Below are 22,422 nucleotides of genomic sequence, written 5' to 3' on the forward strand. Positions count from 1 at the left end.
TGTGTGACATGTGGATGCAGTATACTTTGAAATTTGTAATATTACATAAATTTCTTTAACATATTTACATGCTATTCAAATAAGATTAAAGTTATTTAACTAAATTTGTATTTTTCACTGTTTATTGTTAAGATAATTTCTATATAAAACTTTATAACCATTTTTAGAATTCTAAATTACTCAGTCAGACCTCTGTTTAACTACCTCCTTTTATAGCAAATTTTTTTGAATTCCCCTTGGATATTACATTTAAAATAGTTTCTGTTGAGTGAAGAAAATGTTCATATAAAGAATGGATTAGGACAGACTTAACTCAGTACACTGTTCGCATTTCTGCCCTTCAGGCAATTTAGGCAATTAGTGCTGCTGCACGAATTAAGAGAGCTAAAGGGATTACCATTCTACAACTTAGTGGTAGCTGGTAAAACCTATCCAACCACCTGTCCCACATATGGAGAAGTCGCGCAACAGTGAGCAGATCAAGGGGTATTCCCGATGCTGCCAGGGGGTTTTGTTCAACCTTCTAGTGCAGTGGCGTGCAACCTTTTCCCCCATGTCAGGCTAGCAACCTCTCACCCACTCTTCTTTTTTTTTTTTCCCTAGCAATTTATCCTGGACTGGGGCTCTCCTGGGCCGGGGGAGTTCCCCTCCTCTTTCATCCTTCCCCCTCTTCACTTTACTCTAGTTTTCTTTTCCACCCTGGAAAACTCGTTCCCCAGGGAGGAGGGCAGATAGTAAGAGAGGCCTTGCCTTCCCGTGGCTAGGGATTAGTACCTGGAGGCAGAAGTCCAGGTGATCACTGCTTCCAGGTAGCCAAAAGGCCAATACACACACAAACTCACAGACAAAAATTTTCTATCCTATTACTTTCTCCCATGTAGGATGAAAATCTCCTGTGAGGGATTAAAACTTTTTTTTCTCTCTTGGCTTTCTTTTTCCCTATCCAGTTCAACCAACTGGAATTTTTTTTTTTTTTATTACATGACACACAGTGATCTTACCTTGACAGAGTGTAAAAACAACAGAGCAATGAGGCAGAGATTAACTTCTGTTCTAGGAACCGCCCATACAAAATACAAATTTTCCCATACGGGGGCCATATTCAAAAAAATTCAAAGTTAGATTTCTTTCGCAGGCTGCACTGAGTGATTTGAGAAAAATTAGTGTTACATTTTCCATATCTTGTTACATGTAAAAGAAAAATTGAAAATATTCGGAAATTTTATTAAGTACAATACACAATTACTGAACAAAACATTTAATGAGAAAATTTTTTGATAATTAACAAAATTTAAAATGCTGTTTTAGTTCACTTTCCGCACGGGCCGTAGGTTGGACACCACCGTGAATCAACTGTAACAGCCCTGTTCAAGAATTAGGAAAGATTGATTTTCTTTTAGCCGGACAAATAATCATCCATTGTTTCACAGAAGTGCGTTTTTTTTTCCGTAAATTTTCCCTACCTCTGTTTACACGGTCATAGTACCTGAATATCTGAATGACACCAACATTTTGGACAGTTTCAAAAAAAAAAAAAAAAAAAAATTCAAATTATTATCATTATTTTTATTAGCAAGGAAGCCTGAGGCTCTTGCTGCACCAGTCAAAAAAAAAAAAAAAAAAAAAAATCCTGAGTTACCCAGAGAGAGGGACTCAGAAGTAGAAGGGAATGACCAAGAAAGAGAAGAATCATGATATCCAGCTCAGGACACTGGGTGTGCCAAGCCCATACTCACCAGTGAGCCCCTAGGGAATTTTAACAACCAGTTCAAAGAACTAGTGACAATATCGATGACGAGAGAAGGAAAATGAGGACAATGAAGATATTAAACCTTCTAAACATGAAATGTTGGCATTTGGTGAAAATGAAGTTAGAAAATTATCAATTAGGTTACAGTTAAATGAAAGAGATACAATTCATGGATTTCAGGAGTATCCTAATTGATAAAACAGTTTCAGAAGAATCGAAGCATTTGATGAATGCTCTGAGTACGATACCAATTTCATCAAGTGAATGTGAACAAGGATATTCACAAATGAATCTGATTGTCAGCCCAACCAGAACTTCGTTGATGACAAACAATTTCTTAATATTCTTTAAAAAAATATATATATATTCTTGTTTATACTTCGACACAACCAGCAGGTCAGTGGAGTTTACAACAAACCAATCAATACAAACGTTAAATGGTATTTAGCAGTCACGGGCTTGAACCATGGTCCACTCAAAGAGCATGTGCTACTGCATTCATGCTCCTGACCACTCAGCTACGTCTGGCCAAATTGTAGACCCACCGCTGACATACTTCGATCCAGCAAAATATGTCGATTCTTGGCTGCTTCGGAAACATTCAGCAACAGACACAAACAGATGAAAAGAAGTCGGTATAGTGTGTCAGATGAGAACTTAATAAAAATTTAGAATATTCTACAAAAACTTTATTATGAAATTATTTTTACTTATTATTTATTTTACTCATATTTTACTTATTTTTTTACACACTTTACTTATTTTTTTAAATACTTAAATAATAAATTTATGCTTAATAAACTGTGTTAATAGGGACTCACATCTGGTGAGTATAGGCTTGGCACATTCAGGGTCCTGAGCTGGATATCATCATTCTTCTCTTTCTTAGTGATTCCTCTCTCTCTCTCTCTCTCTCTCTCTCTCTCTCTCTCTCTCTCTCTCTCTCTCTCTCTCAGGGAAACTCGGAAATTTTTTTTGGCTGGTGCAACATAAGCTTCAAGCTTCCTTGCACTATATGGCTAATAATAATATACTTAATTTGTTGTTCTTATTCCAAAAACATTACTTTAGGGGAAAAAAAAAATTCAAGTACTTTATACATCCTTTTAATTTTCAATTTTTCCTGATAGCAAAGAATGAGTACCGGCACCTATTTTTTTTACAAAAAAGGCACTGCAATTAACTAATAAATAAATGAGATAAATTCTGATGGAGGAGGATGAAAGGGAAGGGTGAATATGATGAGACAAGTTGAGAGGGACTGTCAGTGACTAATTTTTGTTAGTCACCATTACATTCAGCAAAAACACATTGGGCCCAAAGTTCACTGAACAAACTGAAAATTAATTTTTTGTTGTAGCCAAGTGGTAAAGTGCTAGGGTACAGAAGTAGACACACTGAGTTCAAGCCCATGCAACTACTAAATATAATGTTCTTGTATCTCTCTCTCCCCATCTTGTGAACTCCTCTAACTTTATATAATGGTTGACCCAGAATATAAACAGAAATTTTTTTTAAACTAAATGATCACTAATGAAAATATGTGAGGGTGTCAATACTAATCAACAGACAAGCATGAGCCTCAAAAATCTTGTCAGTACACAGCATACGGTACTTGCCAGTAGCCAATTTGTGGGGAACTAAGCATATATGTTTTGATTGCAGTGTAAATCCTCTTTGTTGAAATAAAATGAATAGAACTATGTTATACTGTTGTATTTTTTTTTTAGTTTTTCCCTGGTAAAATATAAAAACACAAGTTCAATACAAGTTGCTAAATAAAAATTACTCGCTATTTTATTATGAAAATGAGTTAATTTAAACATTATGATTCTAGGGTTAAAATTGGCATATATTTATTTACATCTCAGAATGAAAATGAAATTGCTTAAGATAATATGCAAAGATATCTTGAAAACGTTCAAACAAAAAGTTGTTAAATTTCTTAAATTGCTTTTCTTTCATTATCATTATGTCTCTAAATGAATAACATTCCAAAAAAGGGGTTAAAAAAATATAAAGGACCTTAAAGTTTGACAAATTATATAACCATTAGTATAAATATGAACTGACATGGACTGTGATACATATTTGGAAACTAATTTTGAAATAACCACTAATGTCATAAGTACAGTAAATATGATATAAAGTTGTAAAACTATTTTGCTCCTGCTTAAATCTATCTTAACTTAATTAGTGATTGCTTATTTGTGTAGTTTGAAGATAAGATATGAAGAAGTATTTGAAATGCAATAATAGTCAGACAAGAATGAACATAAATAGGGAAAGGTTTCATGTATGTAAATGAACAATGCTGTACATATGTATATATACATAACGTAGATACACATACATAACAAAATGCATTCCAAACAGTATCACATATTCATTATTAACACTAGCCTATACAGTGCACACGATGTTAAGATATAATGTGATTCTTTATAACTCCTCTTAAGGCTTGCTTTTAATATAGTTTCTTAGTAGTATTAAAGCTAGAACTCTTCTTAGATTTCTTAGAAAATCTTACCTAGTGATGCAGCAATTTTTTGCTTTAAGTCCACTTGCAATGCTGCCAACTACAATAGTTTGTATTCAGTGAAGCAAGACAAAAACTAGGAACATAATGTAGACTTGCAGAACCTGGCTACGGACCCCTTTACTGCAAGTATGACTATCAATGCTAAAGATGAGAATTTATTAAAAACAAGAAATAAACTGGTTGGTAAACACTGAAACAGTTACAAAAAAAAACAAAAAAAAAAAAACAAAGACGATTGGATGAATGTGGTTCTTTGATTCACACAATTCTCTAGTTTACTGAGACCTGCATCACTGGCACCAGATTTTTTTTTTTTTTTTTATTGATTTTTTTTTTTTTTTTTTTTAAAGGAAATAGGGATGCCTCTTCAGGTGTGCATGAAGCTGCGAGCAGGCTTCATTCTTTAGGGATCAAAGATTAGATTACAATTTATGAAAATATCTGATACCTCTGTGGAAATATAACATTGATGCATATCACACAGGAAGCTGGATTATCGTCAACGCATTCATTTCATGCTTTGGTGTGACAATCCACAAGGCAGGAAGCTCTGAGGATCAATAGAAGAATAGTGCTGGAGAAAAGCATTCTTTTGTGCATAAATGAATATTTTAACGATATCTCTTTTTTTCTGATAAGTCATTGTTCTACACTGTTAATGAGAAGGCATTAATACACATCAGTTTATAAAAGAGATCCACTACTGAGGTTCCAATTTTCTTCCTGTGATGGTTTTATGAAAGCATATGTGAGGAAGTAGCCAAAAATAAAGGAACCAAACAGAACAGGAAAGAGAATTTTGGAAACATTATCAATGTTCTTAGAGATCCGTTGTCTTGATATGGTATCTTGAGAAATAACTCGTGGGCGCTTAAGCCAGGCAAATAGTGAGGCAGCTGTACTTGGTCTTTGGGCATTATTCTGGAAATTGGGATTGGATGTAGTGTCATGTGATATTAAGTCTCTGGCTGCAGTAGAGTTAGGATCATTGCTGTTGGTATCAGGACCTACTTTATGAGGATTCACCTGAAAGAAAAATATTAATTTTGTTATAAACTTCAAATGTAATTTATTTTTAAGTAAAAATGCTTCCATGTAATAAACCTGGTAGTTTTTGTCAGTAAATATCTTCATGAGAAAAATAAGTGAAATAAGGAAAAAGATGGTGTACTACTGCAATTATTAAACAAAATAAATCTAGATCTTATCATGTAACAAGTTTCAACACTGACTATTCTGATATGTCTAATACATTGTTGTTGTTTTTTTTTTTTTTAAGTAATTCTTGTCTAATGCTATTATGGCAGAGTATTATTCACAAATATGTAATGTCATAAAAATGTTTAAGAGAATTGACCATCTCCATGTGGCTGCCTCCAGATGAATCAAAATGGAGTAGTCCATCATATTGTAATGTACAAATGGAGGCATGTGATGCAAGAAAGGAAGTGTATGAGCTTATGTAGCATCAGCCGGAAAAAAAAAAAAAAAAAATTCACAAGACATCCATTCCTGCTAAAGGTTTGTCCAGTTCTTCCTTGAATTTATTTAAGCTATCAACTTTCACGACAGATGGAAGTTTGTTCCAACAATTAACCACCCGCTGGCTAAAGCAAATTCCCACATATCTATTCTGCAACTGTGTTTCTTCAGTTTGAATTTATGCTCCCTCAGGTTTGTAATCTGAGCAAACGAAAGAATCCCATCAGAATTCAGTGTGCCCAGCCCATTCAAAGCCTTATACACCTCAATCAGATCACCTCGCAGGTGCCTAGTCCCCAGCTGCTGCAATTTGCAGAACTTAAGCCTTTCTTGGTAAGAGGACCCCTTCGTTCCCCTCACCAATTTTGTTGCCCTTCTCTGTACATGCTAAAACAACTCTGCATGCTTCCTAAAATGAGGCCCCCACATCTGTACTCAGTACTCAAGGCATGGCCTGACCATTGCCTTATACAAAGGGATAATCACCTCCTTTTCCCTACTAGCAAAATTCTTGTATATCATTGACAATACCTCAGGACCTTGCTCTGGCAGCCTGTCTGCACTGCTCAGAAAACTTCATATCTAACTGCACAATTACCAGATCTTTTTCATTTTCTACCACCCTAAGTGTAATACCACACAGTTGGTACGTTTCTCTGGGGTTATTTCTACCCATATGCAGTACTTTGCATTTGTCAATGTTAAACTTCAGTTGCCACTTCTCAGCCCATCTGCCTAAATTTTCTAGCACTGAACTCTAGGGTACTCCACTAATAACATTAGTCCACAAAGAGCAGCATCCATTGATTACCACTCTCTGTCTTCTCCCACTAAACCAACCTTTTATCCATTGTAGCAACTTACCCTTAATACCATACTGCTTCAATTTGTACAGTAGTCTTCCACGCATAACAGTGTCAAAAGCTTTCCTGAAATCCAAGTATATGATATCAAAATTATTTTTTGCATCCAGTAACCACATCATAGTATTCAATCAAATTTGTCAGACAAGACTTTCCCTTAACAAACCCATGCTGTGTCTGATTTATTCCTGCAGCCTTGTCTAGATGATCTGCAATGCATCTTTAACCAGTGACTCCATTATTTAACCGGAACAGAAGTTAAACTAACTGGTGTGTAATTACTCGTGTCACCCTTAGATCCCCCTTTGTGAATTGGGGATACATTTGCACATCTCCAGTCTGTGGGGACCTCCCCTGAGTCCAACGATGTTCTCATAATTATGGCTAAGGATTTGCTTACTTCCATTTCCGCCTCTTTTAATATAACTGGATAGATCCCATCCACCCCAGGTGCCTTTCTTATGTTTAACTTCACCAACAATGACAAGAAACAAGCTTATATATGTTACATTATTTTAAGAAAATGTTGTAAAATTAATTTAAAGCAACATCAACTGTGTGCATAAGTTGTTAAATATAAAAAAACATGGAACAAATTACACCATATGAATTTTGCATGGGACATCCAAGATTTAAGTAAAAATTGACCATAAAAGATGCCTTCTAAAATCTAAGGTATCTTATCCTTGTAAATGTGGTCATTATGAATAATCAAATTTCAAGAATAAACATTTATTCTTGAAATTTATTTTTAGAATAAATGTCTGAACACATCCATTCCCTCTAAAAGTTTGTCCTGTTCCTTCTTGAATTTATTTAAGCTATCAACTTTCACGACAGATGGAAGTTTGTTCCAGCAATTAACCACCTGCTGGCTAAAGGCAAACTTCTGCACAATCTATCCTACAACTGTCTATCCTCAATTTGAATTTTTGCCCTCTCAGACGATTATTCTGAGCAAGAGGAAGAATTCCATCAGCATTCAGCATGCTCAAACCATTCAAGGCTTTATTCACCTCAATCAGATCTCGCAGGTGCCTAGTCTCCAGACACTGTAATTTGCAAAACTTAAGCCTTTCTTCATAAGAGCAACCCTTTGTTCCATTCACTAATCTTGTTGCCCTTCTCTTTACTCGTTCCAACAGCTCTACATCCTTCTTAAAATGAGGCTTCAGACCTGTATACAGTACTTAAGGTATTGCCTTATACAAGGGGATAATCACCTCCTTATCCCTGCTAGAAAAATTCCTGTCTATCATTGACAAGATACCATCAGCTACTCTTGCAGACTATCTGCACTGATCAGAAAACTTCATATCTGCCTACACAATTACCCCCAGGTCCTTTTCATACTTTACCACTGTCAGTGTAGTACCACACAGTTGATACATTACTCTGGGGTTACTGCTTCCCATATACAGTACTTTACATTTGTCAATGTTAAACTTCAGTTGCTGCCTCTCAGCCCATCTGCCCAACTTTTATAGATTCTGTTGCAGCAGCGTACTGTCATTAACAACCCTGTCGACGAAACTTGGACATTAAGCCTGATATACCATCATCAATATCATTAATGAATACAGAAAACAACAAAGAACCCAACACTGAACCCTGAGGGACTCCACTAATAACATTAGTCCATGAAGAGCAGTGTCCATTGATTACCACCCTCTGTCTTCTCCCACTCAACCATCCCTTTATCCATAGCAGCAATTTGCCTCCAATGCCACACTGCGCCAATTTGTGCAGCAGTCTTATATGTGCAACAGTATCAAAGGTCTTTCTAAGATCCAAATATATGATATCAAAATTATTCTTGCATCCAGTTCCTTTGTGACTACATCATAGTATCCAATCAAATTGGTCAGACAAGACTTCCCCTTAACAAACCCATGCTGTGTCCGAGCTATAACTGAAATCTTGTCGAGATGATCCTGCAATGCTTCTTTAACCAATGCCTCCATTAATTTCCCTAGCTCAGAAGTAAAACTAACACGTCTGTAATTACCTGTGTCTCCCTTTGATCCTCCTTTGTGGATTGGGGTCACATCTGCACATCTCCAGTCCATGGTACCTTCGCTGAGTCCAAGCTCTCATAATTATGGCTAAGGGTTTGCTTACTTCCTTTGCTGCCTCCTTTAATATAACTGGATAGATTCCATCCACCCCAGGTGCCTTTCTTATGTTTATCTTCAACAATTTCTCCTCCACTTTACTCTCAGTTATTACAAGATTATCTAGCTTATTGCCAGAGTTTAATTCACCTCTGGCATTCCCCTCCCTGAATAACTCCTCATGTGAATGTAGATGCAAAATATTCATTTAGTTTGTTAGATACCTGAGCAGGATTGTCAAAAGTTGAACCATCGATATCAAGTGGACCAATCTGATTCATCCCCTTCCTTCTAGAGTTTAAACATAAATAAAGAACTCTTTGCTGTTTTTCTTTGCATCCTTCGCCAAAGATGTCTCGTAATCTGCATTCGTCTGCCTAACCTCCTTTGTGATTTGGTTACAGACCAGCTTATATCTATCGTAGGCTTCTGCGTCACCTGTTATTTTATGTGTATCCCATGCATTTTTCTTCTCTGTCACATGTCTAATTAGTTCATCTGACATCCATTTAGGCCTAAATCTTGAACAATATTTCTTAGTTGGTATGAAAAGCCTAGTAGCTTCCAAGGTTAATTTTTTTGAATGCTTCCCATTTCGAATTCCCATTTAAATTCTATATGGTCCCACCATATAGAATTTAAATACTGTCTCAGAACACCTTAGTCACCTTTACGAAAGAAAAAACCCTTCCCTTTACCCTTGATGGTAGTTACCTCTTTGAGTAAATCCCACTTCAGCACACTGTAATCACTGCCACCTAGTGGTTCCTTTATCTGGAGATTCTTAATGCATGAAGGGTCACTACTGATAATCAGATCAAGATTATTATTCCCTCTAGTTGCCTCCCGAACATGCTGCTGTAGAAAGCAATCATCCAATAAATCCACAAAAGCCTTGCTAATGTGTGGGTGACCAACCCACAGATTCCTGTCAATCTCTGGGAAATTAAAATTTCCCCATTAAAAAATACTCTGATTTACTGGCCCAGTCTATTTCTCTGCACAATTGCTCATTATACTCATCAGATTCATTAGGCCTATAACACGCACGTACTCTCACATTCCCTTTCTCAATGTTTATGTCACACCAAACAGATTCAACATCTCATTGTCCACCAACATCAATTGGATGCACTTCCTTAGATTTTATGGGTTTCTTAACTAACAGCATAATCCCTCCTCCCTTCCTGTCCTGTCTATCCTTTCTGTACACATTGTACTGCTTATGTCTGTGTGACACCACATCTCTGATATCCCAACAATATCTGCCTTTTATGTCATGACTAGCACTTCAAGCATTTGTTCACTTTACCAATCTGCCTTCTCTGCACCCGTTGCAGCAGATCTACATTCTTCCTAAAATGAGGCATCCAAATCTGTATATAGTACTCAAGATGCACCTTGGCCATCATCTTATACAGGGGGATAATTACCTCCTTATCCCTGCTAGCAAAGATTATTATAAACTACATAAGCTGTCCAATCAGCCTGTCTGCAATTCTCAGAGAATTACATATCTGACTGCATAATTACCCCCAGATCTTTTCATTTTCCACTACACTGAGTGTAGTACCACACAGTTGGGTTAATCTGGGATTCTGCTACCCATATGCAGTACCGAAAACAACGATGGACTTGGCACTGAACACCTGCGGGGAAACTCTACTAATAAAATTAGTCCACGAAGAGCAGTGCCCATTGATAACCACCTCTCTCTCTCTTTTTCCACTCAACCATCCCTTTATTAATAGAAATTATTTGCCTTTACCCACACTGCAACAATTTGAACAGCAGTGTTTTATGTGGAATAGTATCAAAGCCTTTCTGAAATCCAAGTATATGATATCCAAATTAATTTTTGCATCCAGTTCCTTGGTCACTGCACCATAGTATCCAATCAGATTGGTCAGACAAGACTGTCCCTTAAATATCCACAATGCAACTTCAGTATAATTGCATTTCTGTCCAGATGGTCCTGCATTACTTCTTTAACCAGTGACTCCTTTATTTTCCTGAGAACAGATGCTAAGCTAACAGGTCTGTAATTACTCATGTCACCTTTTGATCTCCCTTTGTGAACTGCAGATGCATTCACACATCTCCAGTCCATAGGGATCTCCCATGAACCCAAGGATGCTCTCATAATTATGGCTAAAGGCTTGCTTATCTCCGTTTAATATGATTAGATAGATCCCATCCACCCCAGGTGACTTTTATGTTCAGATTCAACAATTCCTCTTCCACTTTCCTTTCAGTTATCACAAAGTCATTTAACTCCCCATTGGAGTTTGATAAACTTCTAGCATCTCCTTCCCTAAAGGATTCCTCATGTGTGAACATAGATGCAAAATACCTATATTCAATTTGTCAACAACCCGAGCAGGATTATCAGCAGTTGAGCCATTGATATCAAGTGGTCCAGTGTGATTCAACTCTTTCCGTCTAACTGTTAATATATGCACAGACGTCTTTGCTGCTGTTCTTTACATTCTTTGCCACAGACTTCTCGAATGGGCACCTCTGTAGCCAGGTGGGAAGGAGCAGCAGTGCGTAGCACACGCTTCTTGATTAGACCGGGGTTCGAGCCCGTCACCACCAAATACAGAGGATGCGGAAAGGTCAGGGTATGACCACCGCATATCCCGGAGCAATATGGCCTTAGTTGCTAATGCTCCTAAAAACCAAATAACTAACAAACAAAACAAACTTCTCAAATTTTCCTTGGCTTGCCTAATCTTCATAACATAATTGCAGACTTGTGTATATCTACCATAAGCTTTTGTATCACCTGATAATTTATATGCATCCCATGCATTTTTCTCCCTGACACAGGTCTCAACAGTTCATCTGACATCCATTTAGGCGTAAGCTTTAAACAGTATTTTATAGTTGGTATGGAAAGCTTAATAGCTTCTATGATTATTTTCCTGGATGCTGGTTATTTAGAATTTGCTGTTGGTAACATCAACTGGTCATCAGTTGGCCTCACTGCATAGAATTTAAAACCTATTTGAGACCACTGTAGTCACCCTTGCAAAAGCCTTTCCCTTTATCCTTGAAAGTAGTCTTCAATTTAATTCCACATTAGTATATTGTGATCACTACCACTGTGCTTCTTTTACCAGCAGATTCTTAATGCTTGAAGAATCACTGCTGATAACCAGATCAAGAATATTGCTTCCTCTTGTTGCCTCTCTAATGTGCTTGCATAGAAAACAGTCATCCATTAAATCTACAAAAATCTTCCTAGAGAGTGTGACCAATCCATAAATTCCAGTCAACTTCATGAAAATAAAATCCCCCATTATAAGACATTCTGATTTACTGACCTGCTCTTTTCTCCTTATAGCTGTTTGGTGTACTCATCCCAGTCATTAGGCTTATAGCACACTCCTATTCTTATTTTTTGTTTTCTCAGTGTTTATGTCACACCAAACTGACTCAACATTGCATTGGTCACCAATGCCGACTGGATGCACTGCCTTAGATTTTTAATATGCTTCTTAAATAAGAGCATAACCCCCAGCCCTCCTGTCTGCTCTTCCTGTATATGTATGTTACAGTCAAATCCCGAAACTCTCCACTACTAGTCCCCACCAGTAAAGATTAGTTCTCAACAGTACTTGACAAAACCAGTTCTCACCACAAGAACCAGAAACCAACCACTGTGTCTGCCCGCAAAAACCCAAATCCAAAGTGCAACTCCCAGTATGCCCTGGCATTTTCAGCAAAAACCAGCTCCCACCACACATCCTTCAGTAAAAGCCAGTTCCTGTTAATTTTCAGTTAGCAGAAACCATACGAACACTCTAAACTGTAACAGAGAGGAATGTCAACAACTAAAAGTATAATTTATGCAGATCTTTTATTTGAAAGAGAACATTCAAGAAAAATTCATAGTTATTTGTTTTTGCATGATGTGTTATTATGACATTTGGAATTACACAAGACTTTTTTATTTCAGTTGTCTTTGCCAGTGAGGCGAAGACAACTTAGTTGATTTCAATCCTTCTAAAACTCAGTCTTGTCTTATATCTCGCAAAAAAGGATTCTTCTGCTCCTATGCTTATCTTTGGTGACACTCCGATTTCTAGGCAAAATGATATATCTCTTTTGGGGAATACCCTGACTTCTAATTTCTCTTGGCAAAAGCACATTACAAATATTGCTTCCTCTGCATATAAAAAAACTTGGTTTTCTCTTTTGCTCGGCATTATTTTCTTCCAAATAGTTCTTCACTCTGTACAAATCGCAAATCTGCCCCACCATGGAATATTGTTTATCAGCAGTGATTCTTCATGCATTAAGAATCTGCAGATAAATGAACCACTAGGTGGCAGTGATCACAGTGTGCTGAAGTGGGATTTACTCAAAGAGGTAACTACCATTAGGGGTAAAGGGAAGGGTTATTGCTTCCGTAAAGGCGACTACGATGGACTGAGACAGTATTTAAATTCTATACAGTGGGACCAACTGATGATGTTACCAACAGCAAATTCAAAATGGGAAGCATTCAAAGAACTTATCTTGGAAGCTACTAGGCTTTACATACCAACTAAGAAATATTGTTCAAGGTTTAGGCCAAAATGGATGTCAGATGAACTAATGAGGCATATGGCAGAGAAGAAAAATGCATGGGATACTTACAAATTAACACATGACACAGAAGCCTATGATAGATACAAGTTGATATGCAACCAAGTTACAAAGGAGGTTAGGCAGGCGAAGGCAGATTACGAGAAATCCTTGGCAAGGGATGCAAAGAAAAACAGCAAAGAGTTCTTTACTTATGTAAACTCTAGAAGGAAGGGGATGAATCAGATTGGTCCACTTGGTATTGATGGGTCAAGTGTTGATGATCCTGCTCAGGTAGCTAACAAACTAAATGAATATTTTGCATCGACATTCACACATGAGGAGTTATTCAGCGAGGGGAATGCCAGAGGTGTATTCAACTCTAGCAGTAAGCTACAGAATCTTGAAATAATTGGGAGTAAAGTGGAGGAGAAACTGTTGAAGATAAACACAAGAAAGGCACCCGGGGTAGATGGGATCTATCCAGTTATATTAAAGGAGGCAGCAAAGGAAGTAAGCAAACCCTTAGCCATAATTATGAGAGCTTCCTTGGACTCAGGGGAGGTACCCATAGACTGGAAATGTGCAAATGTGACCCCAATTCACAAAGGAGGATCAAAGGCTGACACAAGTAATTATAGACCTGTGAGCTTAACTTCTGTTCCAGGAAAATTAATGGAGGCACTGGTTAAAGAAGCACTGCAGGATCATTTAGACAAGACTTCAGTTATAGCTCAGACACAGCATGGTTTTGTTAAGGGGAAGTCTTGCCTGACCAACTTGATTGGATACTATGATGCAGTCACAAAAGAACTGGATGCAGGGAATAACTTTGATATTATATACTTGGATCTTAGAAAGGCTTTTGATACTGTTGCACATGGAAGACTGCTACACAAATTGGAGCAGTGTGACATTGGAGGCAAATTGCTGCTATGGATAAAGGGGTGGTTGAGGGGGAGAAGACAGAGAGTGGTAATCAATGGACACTGCTCATCGTGGACTGATGTTATTAGTGGAGTCCCTCAGGGCTCAGTGTTGGGTCCATTATTGTTTTCTGTATTTATAAATGATATTGATGATGGTATATCGGGCTTAATGTCCAAGTTTGCAGACGATACAAAGGTTGGCAGGGTTGTCAAGGACACTACTGACACTATGCTGCTGCAACAGGATCTGGAAAGGTTGAGCAGATGGGCTGAGAGGTGGCAAATGAAGTTTAACATTGACAAATGTAAAGTACTACACATGGGAAACAGCAACCCCAGAGCAACGTATCAACTCTGTGGTACTACACTGACAGTGGTAGAGAATGAAAGGGACTTGGGGGTGGTTGTGCAGGCAGACATGAAGTTCTCTGAGCAGTGCAGACGGGCTGCAAGAGTAGCTCATGGAGTATTGTCAATGATATACAGGAATTTTTCCAGCAGGGATAAGGAGGTGATTATTCCATTGTATAAGGCGATGGTCAGGCCACACCTAGAGTACTGTATACAGGTCTGGAGGCCTCATTTCAAGAAGGATGTAGAGCTGCTGGAACGAGTACAGAGAAGGGCAACAAGTTTAGTGAATGGAACAAAGGGGTGCTCTTACGAAGAAAGGCTTAAGTTTTGCAAATTACAGTGTCTGGAGACTAGGCACCAGCGAGGTGATCTGATAGAGGTGTATAAAGCCTTGAATGGTTTAAGCATGCTCAATGCTGATGGGATTCTTCCTCTAGCTCAGAAAAATCACCTGAGAGGGCATAAATTCAAATTGAGGAAAGACAGATGTAGGATAGACGTGAGGAAATTTGCCTTTAGCCAGCAGGTGGTTGGTTGGTGGAACAGACTTCCATCCCTTGTGGTGGAGGTTGATAGCCTAAATAAGTTTAAGGCTCAGCTGGACAGGTATTTTGAACGAACAGAGGGGTGAAGTGGAAGTGGGTTTTTTTTTTTTTTTTTTGGCTGATGCTGCATAAGCTTGCTTTCTTGCATCAAATGCCTCTACTAATGCTAATTGTTCCCACATCTGGAGCGGTGCCCCCAAAACCTCTCTCAGGCTTCCAGATTCCATTCAGAAGAGGACAATTAGGTTAATTAATGACTCATCTCTAACAGAGTCTCTCCACTCACTGTCTCGTAGACGTACTGTTTCTGCTGCATTCTTTTTCTACAGATACTTCCATGGGCACTATTCTTCTGAATTGGCTTCTATAATTCCTGCTCTCTCTTTCAAAACAGTCCAAACATGTTCCGCCAACAACCATTTACTGTCCAACTTCAAACTCACAGAACCAACTTTTCACCTTCCTCGTTTATTCATTCAACTGCTGTTTTCTGGAACAACCTTCCTTCACATGTATTTCCTGAATATTACAGTCTACAGAAGTTCAAGTCTAATGTCAACAAATATCTTCTTTTGTCTTCTCCACCTCCAACCCAAGCATGGTACTAAGTACTATAAGTTGTAATACCTCTTGTGTTTGGAGGCTTCATAAAAAAAAAAAAAAAAAAGACTAATAGATTAAAGGTAGTCACAAGCAGAAGTGAAAGTGATCCTTGCACTGCTTCTATTGGAATGAGCAGCAGCCTGCAAAGCGAATTACTGGGGATTTCAAGGGCTGCTGGGAGTCATCATGGAGGAAGTAAATACATGGGTTGTCTTAGGTAACTAATAGTAAGAATAGGTGTATGTATACTTGCATATATACCAATGCTAGGAGTATAGTAAATAAATTTGAGGTGCTGGTGAAGACATTATTATTATTATTAATAGCCATATGGTGCAAGGAAGCCTGAGGCTTATGCTGCACCAGGAAAAAAAAAAGTTCCCAAGTTACCCTGAGAGAGAGAGAGAGAGAGAGAGAGAGAGAGAGTCAAAAGTAGAAGGGAATCACCAAGAAAGAGAAGAATGATGATATCCAGTTCAGGCCCCTGGGTGTGCCAAGCCCATACTCACAAGATGTGAGCCCCCGGCTGATGTTGTTGGGATATCAGAGACATAGTGTCACAGAGATAAGGAATGCAGAATTGGAATTTGGGGAGTATAATATGGACAGAAAGGATAGAAAGTATGGAAGGGGAGGAAGGGTGATGCTGTTACTTAAAAAACACATAAAATCTAAGGAAGTGCATCCATTTAACATGGGTGGACAGTGCAGTTGCTGAGTCAGTTTGGTGTGACATAAGCACTGGAAAAGCAAAAGCAAAAGTGAGAGTAGGAGTGTGTTATAGGCCTAATGACTCTGATGAGCACAATGAACAACAGTACAATGAAATAAAATGGACCAGTAAATCAGATTGTCTTGTAATGATTGATTTTACCTTCCCAGATATAGACTAGAACTTGTGGGTTGGTCACGCTAGCAAGAGTTGGGGATTTACTGGATGATTCTTTTCTACAGCAGCATGTTTGAGAGGCAGAAGCTGCAGGTAAAGGAACCGCTGGGTGGCAGTGATCACAGTGTACTGATGTGGGATTTACTTAAAGATGTAACTACCATCAGGGGTAAAGGGAAGGGTTTTTGCTTTTGTAAAGGTGACTACAGTGGTCTCAGAGATTTTTTAAATTTTATACAGTGGGACCTACTGATGATGTAGGTCCCACTGTATAAAATTTAAATTTTAAAAATAATTAAATGGACAATATTTCTAGCTATACAAATTATAACTAAAAGCCACTATTTCAAATGTCAGCATTTTTGTTTTATGGTTTTCAGGTTTCCTTTATTTTCAGACAAACCATCTCTTGATAGTGTTTCACACAAATGGTCTACCTGCAACTAATTCTTTGTTTGTATATCATAAACAAGAAAATGACTGAATTGCAGGCCGTGAATAGGTTCGGCTTTCCCCCCTGAAAGGTTAGTGATTTATTTTTGCAGTGTACCTCCTATGATGTCTGGGCAGAGAGAGAGGAGTCTACTGCAGCCACTATTTCAATTGTCTGCAGTTTCGCTTTATGGTTTTTACATTCCCTTTGTTTTTTTCACAGCAAGAGTCTACTTGTGGCTAATTCTTCCTTTGTACAGTATACTGCAGACAAGACTGTTTGGTCACAGCCTATAAGCAATATATTTTATAATCATTTTGTTATATATGTATCTGTACTGTAATATTGCAAGAAGATAAGCTTAGAAGGCCCAAATGAGTTACCGTAAAAATTAATAAATTAAGTTTATGTAAAGAAAAAGCAAAGAAGAATAAGATTATTATAATACTTGCATATTTGATTATAATTTGTATGTTTTTTTGCAAATTTTAATAGGCGATTTTCATATTATTAAACTGTGATTATTGTCAGTATTATGGTTTTTGTGAACTGACTATTAGTATTTAGATGTTAAATAATAAATATTTCCTTTTTTTTTCCTATTTTGATTTCTCATATTCTCTTATTATAACAGTCATAAATATACAGATTTGTTTGTAACATATACATATGTTGAAAATATTAAATAATAATAAAAAATATACACATATACCATATGTACCCCTGAAGTTTACATTCTTCCCTCCCCCCTAGCTTCAACACTGTCTTAGACAGAAGTGAAATTGATTCTTGCACTGATTCAATTGGAACACAGCAGCTAGGAGCCTACTGGCAGCCCTCATGAGACAAGCACAAGGAGAAAGCAATACACTTGATCTGATTATCAGCAGTGACTCTTCATGCACTAAGAATCTGTATATAAAACACATCACATCAGTACACTGCAATTACCCTCACCTATGGTTCTTTTATATACAGATTCTTAGTGCATGAAGAGTCACTGCTGACTCTTCATGCACTAAGAATCTGTATATAAAAGAACCATAGGTGAGGGTAATTGCAGTGTACTGATGTGGAATTTACATAAAGATGTAACTAATGGCATGGGTAAAGAGAACAAGTTTTTCTTTTGTAAAGGCAGCTATAATGATCTTAGTTTTTAAATTCTTTTCAATAGGACCACCTGATAATGTTACAACTGGAAATTCTAAATGTGAAGCATTCATCGAATCGTAAAGGATACCAAGCCCTTCATGCCACTAAGAAATACTGAAGGTTTAGACCTAAATGGAAGACAGATGAACTGATGAGATTAGTGACAGAGATGAAACATGTATGGTATGATTATAAATTATCAGAGGACACAGAAACATATGGTAAGCAAGTACAAACTAGTCTGTGATCAAATTAAAAACAAGGTTGCTGGTTAAGACAGATTATGAGAAGTCTTTGATTAGGAATGCAAAGAAAAGTAGCAAAGCGATCTTAATTTACGTTAACACTAGAAGGAAAGGAATGAATCAAATTAGTCTACTAGATATAAATGGCATAACTATTGATGATCCTATTCTGGTTGCTGACTTGAAGTTTTTAGGGATAGGCATAAGTGCTATAATAAGAGAATATGAGAACACAAAATAGGAAACAAAAGGAAATATTTATTATTTAACATCTTAACACTAATAGTCAGTTCACAAAAACCACATTACAGGAACACCCCGAATTATGTTTCAGATATTGACTGTACCTCGTGGGTTGGTCACTCGCACACTAACAAGATTTAGTGGATTTATTGGATGATTATTTTCTACAGCAGCATGTTCGAGAGGCAATCAGAGAGGGTAATACTCTTGATCTGGTTAGCAGTAGTATCATTCATGTGTTAAGAATTTGCAGATAAAGGAACCACTAGGTGGCAGTGATCACAGTGTACTGATGTGGGATTTAATTATGAGTACTATATGTGGGACCTGTTAATAAAAATATTCATTACATTGATTTATTCTTCACAAAATTTCATATAACTCCGTTGACTATATTTATATTTAAAAAGCTGGGGGTATTGCAGTTCCAATGAGCTGCCCCTGATGCATATATAATAAAAAAGGATATGAAATGTATTGTTTATAGGCTGCGACCAAACTGTCTTGTTTGTAGTATACAAAGGAAGAATTTGAGCAGATGGGCTGAGAGGTGGCAAATGAAGTTTAACATTGACAAATGTAAAGTAATATATATGGGAAACAGCAACCCCAGAGGAATGTATCAACTCTGTGGTACTACACTGACAGTGGTAGAGAATGAAAAGGACCTGGGGGTAATTGTGCAGGCAGATATGAAGTTCTCTGAGCAGTGCAGATGGGCTGCAAGAATAGCTCATGGTGTCTTATCAATGATATACAGGAATTTTTCTAGCAGGGATAAGGAGGTGATTATTCCCTTGTATAAGGCAATGGTCAGGCCACACCTTGAGTACTGTATACAGGTCTGGGGGCCTCATTTCCAGAAGGAGGTAGAGCTGCTGGAACGCGTACAGAGAAGGGCAACAAGGTTAGTGAATGGAACAAAGGGTTGCTCTTACGAAGAAAGGCTTAAGTTTTGCAAATTACAATGTCTGGAGACTGGGCAATGGCAAGGCGATCTGATAGAGGTGTATAAAGCCTTGAATGGTTTGAGCATGCTCAATGCTGATGGGATTCTGCCTCTTGCTCAGAATAATCACCTGAGAGGGCATAAATTCAAATTGAGGAAAGACAAATGTAGGATAGATGTCCAGAAATTTGTCTTTAGCCAGCGGGTAGTTGGTTGATGGAACAGACTTCCATCCCTTGTTGTGGAAGTTGATAGCCTAAATAAATTTAAGGCTCAGCTGAACAGGTATTTTGAACGAATGGAGGGGTGAAGTGGAAGTTTTTTTTTTTTTTTCTGGCTGATGCTGCATAAGCTTGCTTTCTTGCATCATATGCCTCTACTAATGCTAATGCTAAATTAGCCACAAGTAGACCCTTGCTGTGAAAAATACAAATAAGGGGAATGTGAAAACCATAAAGAGAAACTGCTGACAATTGAGTTAATGGCTGCAGACTCCCCTGAAAGCCGCAGGACATTTTATAATTACAATAGCATCTCTCAGGAACGAATTCAGGTTAACCTATTCGCAGCCTGCAGTCTTGTTTGCGATATACAAACAAAGAATTAGTCACAAGCAGACCGTTTGTGGGAAACGCTATCAAGAGATGGTTCATGTGAAAATAAAGGGAACCTGAAACTATAAAATGAAAATGCAGATACTTGAAATAGTGGCTTTTAGTTACAATTTGTGCAGCCAGAAATATTGCCCATTTAATTATTTTAAAAATTTCGTGTCTTTTGAATTTTAGTGATTTATTTTCGCCGTGTACCACCTAACAAGTACTGTATTAGTTAATGTGATTTTTCATGTTGTGTTTATTTGACATAAATTTATTGAATTCGTTTTTTATAATATGAAAATTACTATTTTTTCACCGGGGGAGAAACTCACCCCAGGTCACCCTGATGGATTCAACACTGGGTGGGGGAATAAACTGAATTTGATTTAAAATGTTGCATCTACCAGAGGGCTCTGCTGTCAGTGCTGCCTCGTACCCCGCAAACTGTAAGGTCAAATACGACTAAAGCATTCATTTGTTTTAGGTGCTACCGCGGTGGATGATATGAATGCGCGAAATTTTTTACTCAACTGCTTATAATTAGATACAAAACATGAATAACTGACTTTATGTATACGTAATTAATTGGAAACGAACGCGAAAGGTTGAGAATGCCTTTTTTTTTTTTTTTTTTTGTCTCTGTTGGCGGACTCGTCAATTAAGTATACACACGTCAAAAATTCGTAATTTATTTCTTATAAATATTACTTAATGCCATTTTTTTTAATCCACGAGTCACTGTCAGCATCAAATTTTTTAAGCAGTGTACAAGGATGAAACGATCGAGATATGTCAGGTAATAATACAATTCATCTCGGATTATTCTTGACTGTGTCTGACAACACAGTAGTAAGATATCTTACTACTCTGTGGTGTCTGATATCCTGAAGCTTCGTTCACGTTCTAGTCATGACGTCAATGTTTCCATGGCAACCTCGCAACTTTATAGCTGGGGAGTGCTCCACAGCGACGTTTTGAAACGGAATATGTCAACTGTGGAGGGGTTTCTACATTCTTTTTAAATGTAAGTCTACAGACAAGCGAATTTAATAAACGGAACTACTCAATACAATGTCATATCACCATTCGTGCACTCATTATTCATATCTATAAATTACATCTGTTACATTTATGATTTCAGACGTAAAATTAGTGACTCCATCTGTTGCTATAAGCTGGATATTTCGCTTTTGTTGCATCTTGGATTCCGTATTTAATGGACTGCATTTTTTTTTTTTTTTTTTTTTGTTCTTATATTCATCAATATATGCATGTTTAGAAGGCGGGATTAAATTGCACCGTAATGGAATGGTCAGGCGCGCGGAAGCATAAGTACATGTTTTGATTGGTCGAGGTTCAAGCCTGACTGCTAAATACGGTGCTGTTTCTCATATTCCCTGTATATTGTGAACTTCTCTGATCGTATGGTTGTCCCGGAGTATAAACAGAAAATTTATTTTATTTTACTTCTCGCACGCACCCATCCCCATAGCTAGCACAGATGCGTGCTTTCACGTCCTGTGGAAATTCGATTCCTCTCTCAAGGAGAGCAATTTATTTATTAATCACTATCGTTATGAAAAAGGCCCATAAAAAAATCAGTATCGTTTGAAAAGGGCTCATAAAAATTCCTCAACTCACTGACTAGTTTATTCAGCCCTTTAGCTAATTAATAAGTGCATCGATATCCTATTGTGGGACCCATTACTATAAATTGCCTCGGTTTATATGTTTACTGTATAGTTCCCTGGTAGCATGAATCCTTTACCCAAAAATTCATTAAGTTGGGCTTTAAATATCTCGAACAGATACCACATACATTGTCCTACCAAAAGTCGTTCACACTGCTTTAAATGAAGGGAATTTGTGTATAGCTACGATATACAAATAAAAAAACAGTATCTCCCAAAAAGTTGCCTGTAAACCATATAAAGTGATTAGCCTAGAATTTAATTCAAACATGTCATAGTAGGGTTTTAGGAGCATCAGCGACTAAGGCCATATTGCTCTGTATATGCTGTCTGTAAATTGAATGTTCTATGGTCGATTTTCTGTTTGCTGGACGAGAAACCCGAATTTCGGGGAGAAAAACTATGTTACCCTCGCCTGAGACCGACTAATTCGGCCCATAAAAATTCCTCACGTCAGGACA

At 37.5% G+C, this 22,422-nt stretch overlaps 1 protein-coding gene across 3 annotated transcripts in view; it reads right to left on the reverse strand.

The window, feature by feature from the left end:
• Positions 1–4,635: 4,635 nt before the first annotated feature.
• The window catches only part of LOC150075170 (glutamate-gated chloride channel-like), a 498,225-nt gene continuing 480,438 nt past the window's right edge, over positions 4,636–22,422 (reverse strand). For all 3 annotated transcript variants that reach the window (XM_090389048.1, XM_090389046.1, XM_090389047.1), the window contains exon 10: positions 4,636–5,318. In XM_090389048.1, coding sequence (XP_090245174.1) covers positions 4,977–5,318 — 342 coding nt within the window. In that variant the 3' untranslated portion in view covers positions 4,636–4,976. The remainder of the gene's footprint in view (positions 5,319–22,422) is intronic.

This window comes from Mastigoproctus giganteus, chromosome 14, assembly GCF_048544385.1.
Source record: "Mastigoproctus giganteus isolate SK-2022 chromosome 14, ASM4854438v1, whole genome shotgun sequence".
NCBI classification, from domain to species: Eukaryota; Metazoa; Arthropoda; class Arachnida; order Uropygi; family Thelyphonidae; genus Mastigoproctus; species Mastigoproctus giganteus.